General features: G+C 35.9%; 1 protein-coding gene across 3 annotated transcripts in view; it reads right to left on the reverse strand.

Annotated features, from left to right (window-relative positions):
* Nucleotides 1-605: 605 nt before the first annotated feature.
* The window catches only part of FMR1 (FMRP translational regulator 1), a 31,329-nt gene continuing 17,640 nt past the window's right edge, over nt 606-14,294 (reverse strand). The window contains exons 10-15 of one of the 3 annotated variants that reach the window (XM_032196086.1): nt 10,521-10,630; nt 7,198-7,284; nt 6,479-6,674; nt 5,081-5,260; nt 4,533-4,615; nt 606-2,496 (exon numbers count right to left, since the gene is read on the reverse strand). In XM_032196086.1, the coding sequence (XP_032051977.1) occupies nt 2,386-2,496; nt 4,533-4,615; nt 5,081-5,260; nt 6,479-6,674; nt 7,198-7,284; nt 10,521-10,630 (767 nt within the window). In that variant the 3' untranslated portion in view covers nt 606-2,385. Of the gene's footprint in view, nt 2,548-4,532; nt 4,616-5,080; nt 5,261-6,478; nt 6,675-7,197; nt 7,285-10,520; nt 10,631-14,294 lie in introns of all 3 variants that reach the window. The other 2 variants (XM_032196085.1, XM_032196087.1) reach the window with 2 other exon arrangements.

Here is a 14,294-nt window from a genome sequence, read left to right on the forward strand (position 1 = left end):
TCATTCTTTTTAAAGAACTTTATTTTTTAAAATAACTTTAATTCATTAGACCATACTTTATAAGTTACCAATAGGACGGACCTGAACTCAAGCATCAGACATCGGTTGCACTTTCAAGTTTTTTAAACAACACATGATTTTTCAAAATAAAACTGTACATTTAGATTCACAGTTTAATTTGTTGAAATTTAATAACATTTAAAAAACACTGGAATTTGAATTGAAAGGGATACATGTTAAGCACACAAATACTGAAAGGTCATAATCCCAAAATGCACTTGAGAATGGAATGCAACTAATTAGTCAAGACTGTAGTAGTTTAGTAATTTCACATTTAACCTAGTTAGCACCTTAGTAAACTCAACCACTGAATGTAAGAAATATAGTGCATATAATGTGACAACTCAACAGGTATTGTACCATTTCATAATGAGATTGTTTCTTGAGCATTATGTGCCATATTTTTTGAAAATTGGTAATATTTTAAGAAGTTTCCTAGAACGTATAAGTAACAATGACTACAGTTAAAGTCTAAACAGAAATATTTTCTCTACTTGTTTTGAGATTTTTAAAGCAATCATTTATAAGGATTGCATCAACATCAGTTAGCAGAGGAAGATCAAACTTTATTGAAACTGCTTGCATACAAAATATATTGCACTATAACCAAACAAATGTCAACATAAAATCCAATCTGTTGTAGCTAATATGTACAGAGAATATTGCCCAAGAGCAGTTACATTACAAGGTCAGTCTACCTTGGTTAATTATCTACAGTATTTTAAACCAAACAGCTTACAGATGATGTGTGCAAGGTACCAATTTCTGTTTTCAAATACTATACATTCCCAAAATAAATAACTAGAAATCAACATTAATGTTTGGCAATACTTTTTAAGACATTTTTATATTTGTTAAATCATGTGCAGTTTGTTGCCGTTTTTAGTATGCTCACCTGTATGCAAGGAAAACAAAGAATGAAGAAAGCAAAAGAAACAAAACTCACAAAATACATCAGAGGCAAGGTCAAGTTTGTACAATTCTGTACACAATCAGTGGCTCTCCTTCTGGAGTAATTTGAATAAAATGGATTAAAATGGAGGTCCTTATACAGCTTTGCCCAGTGAGTTTAATGCATGATCAAAAATAAAAGAAAGCACAGCTCCTCCCACCGCTTCCCACCCTTCCCTGGTGTATGACTGTACTTTAGATCAAATTCTGCATTGCCTTCCAATGGGCTGGTAATTCAGACCTTGTACCTCAAAATAAGATGGATTTGTTCTACCCCCAGTATCTCCAGTTACTGCACCTGAACTTTTCAGAGTGGTGATTTTCTTCCTACCTCTCCTGAAATAGTCCCCAGATTAAAACAGAAATTCAAAAACTTTTGGGACGATGAAGAACATTAGCGCTTTAGACTGGTCATCCGGCCAAATAGCAGGCACACATTACTAGCTTGTGAACGAGTTACATTTGTTCCCTCAGTAACAACGAGTTTTTTAGTTTTCCACAATGGAAAGGTTTTTTTTTTTTCTTTTTTAAAAAAAAAAAAAAATCTGTACTGCCTACAAAGAAAAAAGTTACACCCCTTTTTCAATAACACTATTTGCCAAATCTTCAGTGCAAAATTTCCTATTCTTATAACTGCCTAACCCAATGCTTATGTAAGGAAAAAATTATGGAAAGCATGCACTTGTCTATAAAGTACTAACGTCTGACAAGGATTGCTACATATATTTTACATTTAGTGTTACCAACTCATCTTCCCTGATTTCTGCATCCAAATATAATATTCCTACCTGCCAAGATATAAAAAAGGCACAGATCATACAACTTTTTTGCTAATGAAAATGACAATTGTTACATCACACATTTTTCAGGGTCCACTAAAATACTGAAAAAGGTGGACCAGAATGTGAACTGACACAGGACATAAAACGACATAGCATTTCATGAAGAACTTGTAAGTTAGATTGAAAACAGAAGCCAATTTGATTACTGCAAACACTATTTATTCTGAAAATTGAAATTGAGCAGTGATTTTGACCCGATGCGTTAAAATGGTACAACTGAACAGAAAGTTTACCAATGCACAGCTCAGTATTTTTAAAACAAACAAAAAGATTCTTTCATTGTTTGAAGTGCAATATGTACTTGAAAGCGATTTTCGGAAATTCAGATATTTTTATGCAAATATTTGAATAACTTCTTATTCTGAAAACAACTGCATACTGTTGATGTTAAAAAAGGCTAACAGAGAACATATGTTCATTTCATGCCCTGCGCCATCTTGCCTACTATTTGTCTTTGGCCTAACAAGTTTCTCTAATGTGGAATAGGAATTACTGAAACAGTATAGGAAATATGACTTTAGAATTATGCAGTTTAGGGTACTCCGTTCACCAACGGCTGTTGACCATCTGCGCTGTCCGCTTTCTCTTTCTTCTGATTACGTTCTTTACCCGTGCGCAGCCGACTACCTTCATTGGAGGTATTCTGTAATGTTTTAGTGTGGACACTCCTTTCATTATTGCAGTCAATTCTGATCTGGAACAAGTCAGAGTTATATAAAGCATTCTCCTCCTTTCATCCACCCCTTACGCGTTCATTACCTTTGCAGCCTGGGAGGAGTGCTGTTTATTAAATCGTCAGAAGACACAAAATAGTAACACACCCTTAAGGCTCCGTTAAAAGTAACTAGCTAAAATGGAGCATGGCTGATTCTTTTTCTGTTTGAAAATGCCACATACTTTTGGCCATAAAAGAACAAATCTCCACAAACACTCCAGTCTGCCTAGTCTTGGAAAGCTCTGCTCCCTCACCAAAGCAAAAACATACTATATTTGTGCAAGAGCAAGAGTACATGGAACTCTGAAACATCATTTCACTTTTACTTCAAGTTTCTAGTTGTTGTATGGAAATATTAATTTTTGAAAAAATAAACAAAAATCATAAAATGATACTAACACCCCCAAAATTGTCTCATCCACCTAGGGAATCCAAAAAAGATTTCATTTAATTCACCAAAGATCTACATGGCTTTTATAAATGGCACTGAAAATACTCAAGTGAGCATTTTGAAAGCAAGATTTTTATGCTCGTAGGGGGTAAACTCTTAAACCCATTTCTGGCTTATTCCTTGAGATATTACAAAAATTTATTACAATTTGATCAGTCAGGTTTTAATCATATATAAGTACTTACTTAAATATAGAAAAAGTATCATCTCATCCAAATCTCAGAGTAACAGACAAAAATCATGACTTCGGTAAGTTCCTTAGTTTTTTTTTCCCCTCTAACATCAACATTCTTCTTTATCTGCTTCATCTTCCTTTACTTCAAATTTTGCAAGTGAATTGCTCATCAACTGTAAAAGTTGTGTGGCCATGTATGTGCATATATTTTTTTTGTGTGCTATTTGTTTGCATTTCATATCTGTATTTACATCCTTGAGTTTAGCACTCCCACTTCAAAAACAAAGCATTTGGTCACATGCTCCAAATTTTTCCTTTTTTTTTTTTTTTAAACAGCCTAAACCAAGACACTGAGAATCAGGTGAATCTCCCTCCAGACCTGTGATTCCTTGTAACACCATATAGAAGGTGGCAGCTACAGCTGCTCGTTATTCCTCCATCCTAACATAGCTCATCCTATGTGGTAAGAAGTGGTAGGTCTGCACACTAACAAAAAGCATTTCCATTTGGGGAACCTTAACATATATATATAAAAAATGTCATCATGAATAACTTCACCCTAGAAAACACTTGAAAAGTTGAAAAAATCAGTATCTTTATAAAAATCTGTAAGATCAATATTGAACTGTTTCTCCATTTATATTCTTAACTTGCTTCCTAGATTGCATAGCTTTGAATTGCAAACATTTAGTAATAAAGGTGCATTTAAAAGTGTAAACTTCTTCACTCTGGAGAGTTTGGCTACAATACAAGCACTCCCGCCCCTTTTATTTAAAGCATTAAGTACTCTTTTTGCTCAGTTACACTCCCTCATTTTGAAAGGAAAAACAAGAGCAGAAAATGCTGCGAAAAGGGAAAATGAAAAATAAAAAAAACTAATTACAACAAAGAATCAAATACAGCTGCCTAGTAAAACCTTAGGACTCATGATCAGTGTTCTAACTCAAGGGAAAGCTAAGTTCCAGAAATAAGCTCTATACTGTAATTTGAGCTGGGGTCAGTCTGAGCTAGCTTCAGGAGACAAGTTTGTCATCTCAATTCACTTCAAAAATTAAAATCAAATTACACTACTCTGAACTTTTAAAAACTGTCAGCAAAACAACAGTGTTAGTTCCACATTAGGAAGCTGTATCTTTACACAACTTGAGATACCAAGAGTCCTGTGTGTGGAATACAAAACAATACAGAACTCTGATATTCCTCTAAACATGATTAGATAACAAGGAACCAGAAGGCTACTTTGTCAGGTGCAGTTTTAAAGAATCCCATGTTAGTACATATACACTAACGCTTATGCATCTTTAAGCAGTGCAGAGTTCTAAGAAGAGGAAAAATTACCTGAAGAGATCCATCTGCTGTTCTCCCTTTTGCATCTCTTGAATTACGCTGACGGTTATCTGTTCGTGACTGTTCATCGTTTCCTGCAGAAAGAATTAATCAACCAGGTTTTTCGAGTAAGAACACAGAATTTTCTTGTATTCAAGAAGTGCACAGGCCTAACAGTTAATTACTTGAAAATTTTCATCCTAAGGGACATTAAAAAAATACCCTTGATAACATAACAACAATGCTCAAACTATGGCCCAAGTACCATCATAGAAAATCTTTTCATGCAGTAAATCACAGTACACAAAACCACCATTTAAAATCAGTACAGTTTAAGAAAGACTTTTCTTAGTTGCCCTCAGGAGACAAATGTCTCTCAAAACAATCAACCACAGGATAGAAAAGCGCAGTCAACTTTGGTAAGCTTCAACATATTTACAGATCTTTCCATGATGGCTAGGAGGCTAAAGCATGTTTTAAGACAGGAGGCTGAGGAAACTGAGTTTGCTTAAGGATAACACTGCTAACCTTCTCTTCTTCAAAAAGAAATCTAGATTTACCTTTGAATCCTCCACGACCCCGTCCTCCTTGCCCTCTTGCACCACCTCCACGTCTTCGCCCATCTCCTCTACGTAGGTAGTTGTCTCGCTCCTCTTCTGCTGGGGCTAACGACCAATCGCTAAGTTCATCTCTGTGATCAGATTCTGTTTCAGAAGCATTTGATGCTTCAGAATTAGTTCCTATCAAGAGGATAAAAAAATCCAAAACGTGCCAGTGTAGCTAAGCATGAAAATATTACAGTAGAATGGAAAATACATCTGTACACTTAGAGATTTCTCTTTTTTAAAATGGTTTTGAAATGTTTGCCTCCATACATAATACAGAGATGTGTTATGCATTACTTCTTCAAAAAAAGTCAGTATAGACTTTGTGAGTTAGAAGTATGTTTCAGGTTAAGTTGTCTGCCACACTTTTATAGTTAGTATTATTACTATCCATTATTGAATTTATTGTGCAAATGCAGTTAAAATCACATCTAATCAAATTCAGGAATTTCAGTTTTTTAAATATAACTTGTCCTGCCTCCCCTCAACGCACCACGAAACAGCCTGTAACACACACTACAGAAGCAGAAACTGAAGTCAGAACGCTGTAAACGTATCAGATTCAAAATAACTCCGTTACCTAATTTTTGAAGTTAACAGATCACTTTTACTGACAGAAGTTCATTCTTTTTCCAAATTTTCATTTTTCTATACACATTATTAGTCAGGTGAACCTGTGTCTTAAAAATCATAAAGGGCTTCACCAGAATAACATTAATTCTTGATTACATCATATGCATGTCATGGAGCTCACACAGACACTGCAATAAGTGCAAACATCAGCCGGCCTATACTCTGGATACTGAGGCAACAGATTGCTCTAAAGAAGCATGCTCCTTAGAACTATTCATAAATAAATTATACAAGATTTAAAAGAAGAACACACTGTCATTGACTATGCTCTTCTAGCAAAAGCACCTAAGTTCAACTTCAGGAGGTAAACATCCTACTTTCACTTGCAAGTATTTATACTAAAATAGCCTCTTACAGGGTCAAATGAAAACCAGGTTTTATTAAGAGTCATTCAAAATACAGATAAATTAACAATCCTTGTCCTTAGTAGTTCGTGATCTAGAAGACAGGCTATAGTGTTAAGAGACAGAAGCTGCAGTAAAATAGTGCTAATATAATCTGACCTATTTTCATTCAGAATATTTTCTGCTACATAAAGCTCTAAATAATCTCCAAATATTAGTACTTAATTGAATTTGTTTGAACATCTGTTTCCAAGTTCCTGCAACTGCCAAGCCTTAAATATTAACTACTAACAGAATGGCATTCAAGAAAGCAAGAGACCAAAGCAGCATCCAACAGGCTTCTATTAAAACTGTAAGCATGCTTCTAGTTACCTACCCGAAGCGTAGCCTGGACCACGTCTGCTATGCCCTCTGTTTCTGTAAGGTCGACTACCTCGCCCAAGTCCTGGACCATCATCAGTCATATATCCTTTTTCTTTATCTGTACGATTTGGTGGGGGCCTAGAAGTAGCTCCGATCTGTCGAAGCTGCTCATCTATTTGCAGTCTTTCCAAACGTAGCTGGTCCACTTCCTACTCAAACACAAGCATTGCAGGTGATGTAACCATACGTGAATGTACAGACACGCATTTCTCAGAAAAGAAAACAAAACTAATATATTGCTGTTGATAATGTATTTAATACTTCGTAAGTCAGCTTTGAGGATAGTTTGTTTACCAAAGAACCCTTTTAATGTTTAAAACTGTTGCACAGTTAGCAAGCTCTCCAGCTGTTACACAGACAGGTGAGTGCTGTTATATGACCTTCTGTTCAGAAAGGTTAGTACAGCACAAAGAAAAAAATCAACTGAATTAACTATGAATTGAAGAATCTAAGAAAAAATTCAGGGCTATCGAGCACTTTCCACTCCCATGTTAGAAGCCATTTAAGAATCAAAGAAATAAAACTTTTACAAGAAGCCTTTAATGTAGATTGTGTAACAGCCACTTTTCAACAGCTTTTTCGGCCTGAAAAGATTTTGTTCATCATCCTGTTTTTACCTTATTAAGTATTGTTAGACAAATTTCAGTGGTAGAGTAGCATCATTCTCCTCACCTTTAAATAATTAAGATGATAATCCAGAAGAACAGTTGCATTAGTGATGCTATCCTTGGTTCCCACAAATACGAATGGTACCATTCCCTACAACACAGTAACATTAAACCTATGATTACTGATTAGGCATCAAATACTGAAGAGAACCAAACATTATTATAAATTTAAAAAATATTTTTTACAACATGCATAAGCACAAATTCAAAAATGAAACAATACTATATTTAATTTTTGATGCTGACTAAAGGGAATTATCCTTCTATGCAAAAAAGATAATCTTAAGAAAATTTAGACATCGATATCAACATTTATTATTCCCATCAAGTAAAACATACAAAACCCTTCAGGTTTCCTCCCTTCCTTCAAAACTAATACCAACTTTGCTGATTATGTCTGCTCTCTCACACCAGCTACTTTTATGCTGCAGGTCCGTAAAGAAGCCTTTCTTAAATCCTTTTTTTAAAAGTCAAATTAACACTGTCACACAGCAAAGCTTGCTCTTCCTTAAGGATCCCTCAAATGGTAAAAGGCACATAAGTTAGCACATCAGGCAACAATTACTAGCTTACAAGCCCATTACCTTTCAAACATTAAGTGATTCATTAGTTACCTGTGAAATGTAGGCCTGGAGTTGATCAAGTTCTAACACCTGAAATTATGACCCTTACAGATAAAATATCTAAAGACCAACTTAGGTGGTGAAAAGTGGTGTAAGAAATCTACCTAAAAGAGTCCCAAGTGCTGAAAACAGCTAAATTTTAGCAGATTCAAAAATAATTTCCACAAGGATAACTCCAGTCTAAAACTGGGCTAAGCATCAATTCAAGAGGTAGGACTATTGCCCACACAAACCTAATGACTAAACTACCTGAATTTTGTACCAGCTGAAGCCTCACCACCGCAGTACGAGCTTCACTGTAAACCGCAGAGGTCAACCTAAATCTTGTAAACACTCAGTTGCTGAAACCCATGCCTGAGTAGACAGAGCTTGACTACCCCTAACTGAACTGATAACATTTTATTTTTTTTAAGTTGTTATATTAGGGTATCTCACAGTATCTCATCATGAGCTCTGAACACCCTTAACTCTCACTGCATGCATACTCTTTGCAGGATTGCATCCAAAAGATTTTTGTGTTTCCCTCTACCCGCCCCCAGCAACCCTTTAATCTTAAGAAAACGCTACACTAACTCTAGGCTTTGAGCTTTGGAAATCTGTTAGCCACTGGTGTGGTCCACTGAAGGTGTGGTCCACTGAAATGGACTATCTTATTATCTGGGTCATTTTATTTCATAAATATTTAATATGGCTTGATGAAGAGTAATTACTTTTACACTAAACTGGCATTAACTAGTATATAGTATCAATTTTTAAAAGACAACTGACTTAAAATAGCATGTAAGGAAGAGGTAGGTGCTTGTCACTTTCAGTGGGGAACTCTAGGTATAAAAATGCCAAATCTTAAGAATTTGAGCTAGTAGCAACATGAAGGATTGTTAGCCCTACAAAAACTCCAAAGTGCTTATTTATTGAGGCTTATTTCTGTCTTCAAAGCAAAAGCACCAATCTTCAACTTAGTTTCAGTAGTCAATTCTTATGCCCATAAGTCATCTGCTCAGAAATTTAGAAATAATATATGCTACTATAAGAAATAAAACCTATTTTAAAAGATGAAAAGCCTGAAGAACTCATAAAATCACGGGAGTTATGGAACCACACCCAAATTTTATGGGCAGGATTTTGAGATCTCATTCTTAACAGAAAGAACCCAATACTGTATTAAAAGTGACCCACTGTTCTTCACAAAACAAGTCTGCAATATGTGTCTACACAGTGGAAGATTCCTAGACATTCATTTCAAATATGACAGAAATAAGCTTACAGGTACTAACTTTTACCTGCCAGGTTTTGACATTTTTTTTTTTTTTTTTTTCTATTTTTCCTGGTGTAAAACATGACACAACTAACACCTAAAGCAGCATAAGGAATGCCAGGGTTAACAATGTCATTATCAGGAAAAACAGAAATAGGAACGCAGAGCTTGGCAGGTGAAAAGGTTTTCAGTTCATCTTTAAAAGATGTATTTTGGACATCAAATTAGTTTTTTCAAGACACAAGAATGAAAAAATCTGAAATCCAACTATAGCATGACTTACTCTTTTACCCAAATTTTCTTGTGTAGGCAACATTAAAAACTTTGAAACTTTTAGCCAGCAGCAAAAGCAGCACCCTCTTGCTTATTAAGACAGCTCAAGAATTTTAGAGTTGTAAGTTTGTTAGAAATAGTATTTGAAATAGAAGTGAATCTTTTAAATCTACGAAGAGTTGACTTTCTTACCTTTTCAAATAGATGTAAAAGTAGTAATGAAGTAAAAAAAAACTTAATTGCTTAGCCACTTTTTACAGAAAAATTGAACTGTGGGTCTTCTGTAATAATTTAATCATGATGATACAAAAGATGAAAAACTACTGAAGCAAGAACATAAGTGTTCTAGAAATCTATTTCATGTCTTATTCAAGGGTTATTTAATGAGTACATATTCAGATTTTCGGGTAAGAGTGTTTGATCAAGCACATTTCATATTTGAAGTGCAGGGACTTCTCCTAAATTGAGATGTTGAAACCTTTTTGCTTAAAGCTTTACTTTCAAACCTGCAACCTTTCCCCCACAACATAACCCCACACAGAAGTGCCTTAAGTTGTCAAATTACAAAGTTCAAGACTTCATTAAAGCCTTCTACAAGGCTGGTAGGTAGGAAAAAAATAAACAATTTTAGATAGCCTTTCTGTGCATAAATGGCGCTTCACATCATTCATGGCTGATTTTCCTTTAAATTACAATTCACATGCTACTGCGAATTCAGATTACATTTAAAAAAAGGGTTTAGGGGTTTACACACAGAACACAAACTTTTCCTTACAATGTAAGAACTTACTGGTAAAATTGAAAGCAGGTAAAACCCCAAGAAATCAGTCTCAAGGCAAATTAATGAATGGGAACAGGAAGATTTGCATATAATTTACAGCTTAGCATATGCCGAGAAACAGTATCACTGCTTCTAACAGGAATAATGTGAAATCTCTAAGAAGGTGCATCACAAAGTTTCATACAGCATTTTTTAAAACAAAAATAAAGTCCGATTTACATAGAAATGCCCCTTTAACATTAACAGGGAAACATAGTTCCATAAGGAAAAAGAACAGTAATCAGAGTTTCATCTCACTTACTACTACAAAAATACAAAGAAAATTTCATTTTAGCACTGGGTAGAATATAACCATCAGTTAACATATATAGAAATCACATGAACTAAAAACATACCTCTTCTTGTGGAATATTTTTATCATTTTCAGCCTCAATTCTCACTCTTACAACACCAGATTTGTCCACTATCTCCTGAATCAGCTTTCCATTTTTTCCTATTACTTTTCCTACAGAAAGAACATACAAAAGATTCCATTTTCAGGGTTTTTCCCCTAAAACCTGAGAGCATTACTATATTCTAGTTAAACACAACCATTCAGTAACAGTGCAAGAACTTGTCAAAATGACATAGTACTCCACAACAAAGATTTAGTCAACAAGCCATGAACTATAATGTCTAAGGCAGCCTGGGACGTTAACTTTGGTAATGTTCCAAAGCAATCACTGCAGCGTACAGGAAGAGAGGTACTTTATTATGAAGGTTCATAACTGAATATAGTTCCCTTCCTTTTCAAAGCTTCTACAGAGAACAAAGGAAATGAATCACAATTCTGCACTTCTGTATTACATCATCAATCTCGTTTTGAAAAAGGGTAGAATGGAAGACCTGGGGAACTCCAGACTGGTGAGCCTCACACCTCTATGCCCAGGAAGATCATGGAACAGATCCTCCTGGAAGCAAAGTTAAGGCAAGGAGGTGATCTGAGACAGCCAGCACACCTTCACCAGGGGTAAACCATGCCTTCCAGTGGTCTTCTATGATGGAGTAAATCATACAGTCAACAAAGAAAGACCAACCAGTGTCATCTACCTGGACTTCTGTAAGGTCTTTGACAGTCTCACACAACATACTTCTCTCTAAACTGGAGAGGTAAGAAGGGTGGATTATCTGGTGAATAAGGAATTGTCAGGATGGCTACACCCAGAGAGTTGCTCCAGGTGGAGGCTGGTGACAAATGGTGTCCATCTTTGGACCAGTGCTGCTTAATATCTTTATCAATAACACAGACAGTGGGATCAAGCGTATCCTCAGCAAGTTTGCAGATGACACCAAGCTGCGTGGTGTAGCTGACACACCAGAAAGAAGGGATGCCATCCACAGGGACCTGGACAAGCTTGAGAAGTGGGCCTATGCAACCCTAACAAGGGTCAACAAGTCCAAGAGCAAAGTGCTGCTACATGGGTCAGGGCAATCCCAGACCGGGAGAAGAACTCACTGAGAACAGCCCTGCAGAGAAGAACTTGGGAGCTCTGGTGGATGAAAAGCTCAACATGAGCCAGCAGTGGGTGCTTACAGCCCAGAAGGCCAACTGCATCCTGGGCTGCATCAACAGAGGCATGGCCAGCGATCGTCGAGGTCGAGGGAAGGGATTGTCCTCCTCTGCTCTGCCCTCATGAGGCCCCACCTGGAGCACTGCATCCAGGTCTGCAGCCCCCAGCACGAGGATGTGGGGCTGTTCGAGTGAGTCCAGAGAATGGCCACAGAGCTGATCAGAGGGCTGGGGCACCTCTCCTATGAAGAACGGCTGAGAGAATTGGGTGTGTTCAGCCTGGAGAAGGGATGGCTCCAGGGAAATCTCATTATGGCCTTTCAGTATTTAAAGCGGGGCTTATAAAAAAACCATATAGTGACTTTTTACACAGACTGATAGTGTTAGAACTATCAGGAAGGGGAAATAGTTTTTAACTAACAGAAATATTTAGATTATAAATTAGGAGGAAATTCTTAACTCAGAGGGTGGTGAGGCACTGAACAGGCTGCCCAGAGAAGTTGTGGATGCCCCATCCCTGGGGGCGTTCAAGGCCAGGATGGCTGGTGCTTTGGGCAGCCTGGTCAGGCAGGTACAAGGGGGTTGGTGGAACTGGATCTATAAGATCCCTTCCAAGCCAAGCTATTCTATGATCTTGGTTACATATCCATTCACTAACTCGCATGCTTATTTGGCTTTGCTTTGATATATTTAAATTAACTTCAGAGTCATTTAAGAATAAACTTTGTTGGTTACATATTTTTTTAAACTTTTACAATGACCTACATTTGATGTTTCATCACTTTTCAGGTAGAGAACAAAACCAAATCATTAGTTAGTTGGTTAAAAAAAAAAAAGCTAAGGTTTTCCTGTATTATAGATTCTCTTAAAAACTGAGCTTTTCTTTAGAGATAGTTGAAAAAAAGTTACAATTCATTAAAAAGTCAGATTAAAAACAAATTATACTCTGATGTCAGCAATGCCTACATTTATCTTCAGAACCACATTCTCATTTGAAAAAATGGAAAGTTTAGTTCTGTCCAACCTGAACACACTAACTTGTCTGAAAATAGACAGGATAAATGAGCTGCTTGGAAGGTGAATAAGGAAAGGCCGTATCTTGCAATTACAGGAATAAAGAAAAGTTTAGTAGAGTGATATCAAAGATGTTATCAGCACAGAACAGGAATACAGAATCTTAAAACTGATGAAAAACTTAGAATGTAACATTTATGCAGGCACATTACTTAAATAAGGGCAGAAAATACTGAATACAGGACTGCTACTGTTTTATTGGTACAATTAATCCCTGGAGAGCAAATTAAAACCCTCTTTTAGTTGCACGGGATACTGTACCTATTGTTCAAAGCTAAATAAAGTTTCCTAAATGAAGTTTCACTTTTGCATTTCCATTTTTCTACCATGAACTTTTAAATCCTTCATATTTGTAGAAAATTGACAAGAGATGGACAGTAAACTCTTCCTTGATCACAAAGGCCTACTCAGAGATTCTAAAGCTTATTTGGAATACTTTATTCCCTTACACATCTTCAGTAAATATAACAACATCTTGCTAATAAATATTGAAAAGCTTTGGTGGTATATAAAAAAGTCAAGTAAACCAAAACACGAAAATGAACAGTAAATTACTTGTGCCAATGAAAAAATATTTAGTATTTATTTTTAGATAGAATTCATCAACATACACAACATTCATTAAAAATTATGGACTGCATGCCTACGTTTTGTAACCTACATTTCAGGTTATTAATTTCCATGCAGCCTTTAAAAAGAATTATTTATGTTTTTTTTTTTTTTTTTTTTAAAAGATAATTAAGTAGAAAAACAGATGCTGAATTTTGTTTTATCTAAAGAAAATGCAAATGTAGGAAAATGGCCTTTTGCCTTTTTAATGAAAATTATTTAGTTTTCTGGCAAATCATTAGAAGTTAGAAAGTAAATTACCAAACATTGCTTATTTCAGATATGACATATGGTTGATCTAATTTTATATTAGAAGGGATCTAGGCCAAGAAACAGACTAGAAATGCAAAGCTGCCAAAACCGGAAGTAAGTTCAGAGATCTAAACGTAGAATAGAAACAAAGAAAATAAAACTTCAAGTTAAAATAATGACAGCCTATCATTTCACTTACCACCAGTGGAATTGGGAGGGAGTGGGATGGAGAACTTACCCTAAAAGCTACTGTTTTTATATCAACTCCGGAACTGAGGTGCCACATTCTGAAGTACTTGTCCCTCTGCAGAACTCCACATTGCTTCTACACCAGATTTCACATACTGCTTCACAAACTATTAGAATTACCTACCTTTCAAAGTACACTACAGTGTGTATTTTCCCTTCTCTTATCTACTGGGTTATGCTATGTATTTTTAACGTTGCTTTATAGCAACAGAAGCTCATTAAAATTATTTTACACACACACCAACAAGTGCTGCATGCATTCTTGTGGACCGTCTTGACATAGTTAATAATGGAAGTAATTAAATTGTCTTTTGAGTGTTTTCTTGACCTTTGAGTGCCTTAACCAGGCCTTCAATTCATCCCACACTGCTGCTTCTAAACAAACAATATTTTAGAAGTAAAAGCACAGGAGAAAAGACAAATACAAGTCAGAGCA

The sequence above is a fragment of the Aythya fuligula genome, chromosome 13, assembly GCF_009819795.1.
Source record: "Aythya fuligula isolate bAytFul2 chromosome 13, bAytFul2.pri, whole genome shotgun sequence".
Classification (NCBI taxonomy): Eukaryota; Metazoa; Chordata; class Aves; order Anseriformes; family Anatidae; genus Aythya; species Aythya fuligula.